General features: G+C 27.4%; 1 protein-coding gene across 24 annotated transcripts; it reads right to left on the bottom strand.

Annotated features, from left to right (window-relative positions):
- LOC115721740 (formamidopyrimidine-DNA glycosylase) lies at positions 1 to 3,259 on the bottom strand. 24 transcript variants are annotated; one of them, XR_009684312.1, is made up of 7 exons: positions 2,530 to 3,253; positions 2,128 to 2,423; positions 1,941 to 2,035; positions 1,727 to 1,825; positions 1,439 to 1,578; positions 333 to 411; positions 1 to 231 (listed from the first exon to the last, which is right to left on the bottom strand). XR_009684312.1 is itself a non-coding variant. In XM_030650810.2 (6 exons), exons 2-5 carry the CDS (start codon positions 2,394 to 2,396, stop codon positions 335 to 337), a joined length of 540 nt encoding a protein of 179 aa, XP_030506670.2. In that variant the 5' UTR covers positions 2,397 to 2,423; positions 2,530 to 3,253; the 3' UTR covers positions 1 to 231; positions 333 to 334. The 24 variants fall into 24 exon arrangements, 2 of the variants coding, with proteins under 2 accessions (XP_030506670.2, XP_060959620.1); XR_009684314.1 differs by having other exon boundaries at positions 1,439 to 1,541; XR_009684311.1 differs by having other exon boundaries at positions 1,439 to 1,562; positions 2,530 to 3,252.
- Between the last annotated feature and the right edge of the window lie 1,367 nt (positions 3,260 to 4,626).

Raw genomic sequence — 4,626 nt, 5'->3', positions numbered from 1 at the left:
ATATAAATATGTAGATCTTAGAGATATATTACCACCTTTGATAAGAGAGTGACATTTTTAGAGTCTTCAATATTGGGACTTTGAAGAGGAGAATTTATAGCAAAGACTCAAATCTAATATCATCTCAAAACCACACAAGTATATGAATTTGTGGAATACTCATCATCAATATGTTTTTAAGATAATCTCCTTTAAGAACGTTAGTGTCGTAGGACTTCTCTCGTATCAGCCCTGTCAAATTAAAAAAAAAAATACCGAACTTAAAAAAGAATTAAGAAATTAAAATTTATTAATATTTGAAATGAAATTTGATTAGATTAGATTGTTTATACCTTTAACTTAGGATGGTGAGCACAAGACACGTCCCACCAGCTTTTTTTACGTCCATTAATAGTCCCATAACCATGAACACTGAGCCCAATTACATTCACAAACGATATCAAACTCTGAGTTTTTCTTGTTCATAGTTGAGGTCCATCACGTGCTATAACCCCTCCTTATAGCTAATACATATATGACATTTACTAAAGGAGTGTACCAACAATGATTACTAAAGAGTGGATTAAGTGGACTAAAGATATAATATATATCTAAATAAGTGAGCATGATATGGTTAATTTGTAGAAAAGTAGTTCTGATATTCTGATCATACATATTCACTTGGTTAATGAATTTATATAGTACATATTGAGAAAGAGCATGTAGTGTGGGACTTAGAATTACGAGCAGTCCTAAATATTAAGAGCCTTACTTAGTCTATATAATAACATTAACATACCCCAATTTTATACAAAGCACACTAAAATAAACAATCCCAACCCCCAAGCACACTATAAAAGTTAACTTTTTGTTCAATCTTAAGAATTATAAAGGTGTCCATTATCAAAAAAAGAAAAAAGAACTATAAAGATGTATGGAGTTTCATAAAACCAAAACAAGTTGGCATCTTTACATTGTAGAGTGACAACTAATAAAAACACTTGGTAAGAAGTCACTCTTATACGCTTCATTTGTGCAGATCAATGTCAAAACTCAAATAACAGTTAAGAAATGTTATTATTTATAAGTGGGGTTATGTTTGGTGAAATTTTGCTGAATAAAGATAATACAAATTAGAAGAAACACAAACTATTTCAATGAATCATCAACTCAATTAGGAGATCCTAACATACTCTTCTACTGAAACAAGCCACTGATCGTTATGAATTAGATAACTGAAAGACACCTTTTCTATCATCTTGTGTAGAAAGATAGATTGAGATGGAATACAGCTAAAAGAAAAATAGAGATTTTCTTAGTAAAAATTCTTAATATGTAATGAAAATAGTGTAATGCTTATGTCAAAATGTGTATTTTACTTTCAACACTTCAAACCTGAAGCAATAAAATTAATAGAGACCTTTGATAACATAAAAATACATATTGTTAGTACACTTACCATATAGTAAAGGAGGAAGATCTCCTATACTAATGCTAATAGTGTTAAACTCAATCAATTCAATCAGGTCCTTCCCATTGTACTCTTCAATATCGGTTATGTTCTTATAATACCAAGGCAGAGCCTGTAAATTAAATGAACTCAAGCAAGAAAATCGAAAGCAAGACACATAATTACTTTATTACTCATATTATTATCTTAGAAGTTGGAATGTAGATGATTATTCATTGAAATTCAAGGTAAATACAAATGAAAATTATTGTAATAAGATTTAACAATGATACTTACTCTATCATAGTCAGCGCTCTTTGCCCACAATGAGATTTTAGGCAAAAGATCAAGCGAAGCATATGTGTCCAACTCAGAAAGTGACTTGACAATAAGATCCTACACCATTAAGAAAATCAAAACTTTAAACTTGATTTACTCGCATATATCAGACTTGAACTAAGCTTTTAACTATTTTGTAACGCAAAATCATATTGGCCTACATCCCCTTAACTTTGAAAGGGGGTTGCGTTACTAAAAACACAACTCCATATGATGTGAACAAACACATTCATGACTCAGTCACCTAAGGAATATCACATGCCATTCCTGAAATCAAATAACCATAAAGCTCAATTGTCAAACTTTCAAAGAGTAAATAAAAAACCTTGAACAACAAAGACGCTATTAGAATAACTCACCATTGTTTAATTAGGGCTTTTGATTTGAGAAAATAAAAAGACTACCTAATCGAATGGAAGGAAAAGAAGGTAAGTTGGAGCCATAGGTTCTTGCTCTTGCGGTGAGTGACAACGATAGTATTTCCCAAAAGTACAACATCGAAGTCTGAGGCAAAAATGTCGTTGATGACCTTGGAGTCGTCAACTACGACCAACCTCTTCATCTTCTTGCCAAGGAAGTTTTCCTCTACAACCCTCCAAACTGCCTCCACCTCTGGTCGCTCCGGCATTTCGGGTGTTCAGGTTGTGGCACAAGGCTAGCACATGTGAGCATCGACCACATCTTAGAATTGGGCAAATAGAAAAGAGAAAAACTACTCTTGATTAAATATACATTGAAATTCAAATGTAGAGATAAGGTACCTCTTACTGTATTCGTCACTATCAGAATGATCAATTTCCTTTGCCACTTTAACACTCATGTAATGGATGAAAACCAACCTTCTTCCTCTATTCCCTTTCTGTATGCCCTCCTCGAAATACTTCATAAACATCAAACGAAGTCCTTTCTTGGAGGAGGAGTGTTTCAGGATTTTCAGGCAGTGGCTTACGACATTGAAAGCTTTTGGAAGAAGAGGTTTGATAGTTTGCATTGGAGAAGAATGGGGTTGGGTTATTGATTCGAGAGATCTTGAAACTTTGAGGTATAGTTCGTTCGTAATCTAGAATATTCTCACTATTTGAGGCTTTATTCACGTAACAACTCGTAAAAAGAAATTATTTATTATTATAAAATCAAATAACGTTATCAGTAGCCTCCGTTAAAGTTAACGGAAAGGAAAATAAAAACACCGTTAAACCAAGAAATGCCGTTAGATAGCTACTTTTAATATATAAAGAGATATAAAGAAAAGCATGAGGGGAGTTGAGGTCTGGCAATGAGTTTTCTCTCTTATTTTTTATTTTATCAATTTTTTTTCATTTATTTATTTATTACAATTATTTTTTAGCTAAAAATTTATTATTATTAATATACATCAATCAATATATATATAAAGAAAAGCATTAAGGGAGTTGAGGCGACAATCTCTATGAGTATACTCTCCTATTTTTTATTTTATCAATTTTTGTCATTTATTTAATTTTTAAAATTACTTTTTTAGCTAAAACTTATTATTATTATTAATGAAGTAACTCACATCTAATAATAATAATAATAATAATAATAATAATAATAATAATAGTATTAGTAAATTGATAAAAAAAAAATATACATATTATTACAATTAAATTATATGCACATAATTCATATTTAACTCTTATTATTTATTGTTATATAAAATTCTGTTATATTTTTATTCTTTTAATTAATATATATACATGAAATTCATTAATATATATTTAAAAATATAGATATATTTTATAATTTAACTTTCTTTTATATAGTTGATATATTGAAAAAATTGATATAAATTTCTCTTGGTTTTTTTTTTTAAAAAGATTTATTATTAATTAAATAATATATATTTCCTATGCATATAATTTTCTAATTCGACACAAATAAGTAAAAGGCGGTTATATTTTCTAAATTACAAATAAATTTAAGTGACATCTTATATTCATTTAGTTAAAATTTTTGAGTTTTGAGAATATCACATATATTTGGTCCCAAAAAAATTAAATCGGGCATGCATGCTTATATTAATTTTGTAATAACAATTCATTGTATATTTATTTTATTTTGGGGGGCAAATACAAAATAATTACACAATATTTTTTTTCTTTTACATATTTATATACAAAATTGTGTAATTTTTTTTTTCTATACAATCCTATAAATTTGGTTGATTACAATTTCTCTTTATATTATTACACTCTAAGATACAAATTTCATATTTATATCATTTGTTAAAATTAATGCTATAATCTAAAATTCTAAATATTTATATAGTAACAATCTAACTATCTAACTGTAATATTTTTTTAAGTATTTTTTTTTAGTTCATTTATTCATTGAGTCAAACATATTAAGTTGGTTACACAAAAATAGTTTTGCAAAATAATAAAAGATACTTAGATAATTTCAATATCATTCTTTATTGTTGAAGGAAAAAAAAATTCTAAATGATTTTCTGTATCATCATTCAAAACAAGAGTTTATTAAACTTATAAAAATAAGAGTTTACTATAAAAACACATGCAATTTCTCTGTTAATTCTACTATTTTTAATATTTGTTATAAAATTACAATATTTTTACATATTTTGACAATAACAAATTTCGTTTATAATTTTAAAAGAGTTATTTCATTTATAATACATACATCAAAATATTATATTTTATATTATATCGCTTAATTAGTAAAAAAAACAAATCAAAATATAAAAAGATTACAAAAATTGGATAATTTTGCCCGACTTAGTTCCCTAGTAAAGACCTAAAACTAATTACATAAGAGAAATAAAATGAAAAATTAATTAAGTCTAAAAAATTGAGAAAAAAAGAATTAAGAGAAAACAC

Source organism: Cannabis sativa, chromosome 9, assembly GCF_029168945.1.
Source record: "Cannabis sativa cultivar Pink pepper isolate KNU-18-1 chromosome 9, ASM2916894v1, whole genome shotgun sequence".
In the NCBI taxonomy this organism is placed as follows: Eukaryota; Viridiplantae; Streptophyta; class Magnoliopsida; order Rosales; family Cannabaceae; genus Cannabis; species Cannabis sativa.
The sequence above is the reverse complement of the archived record's forward strand: the minus strand, read 5'-3'. Positions and strand labels throughout refer to the sequence as shown.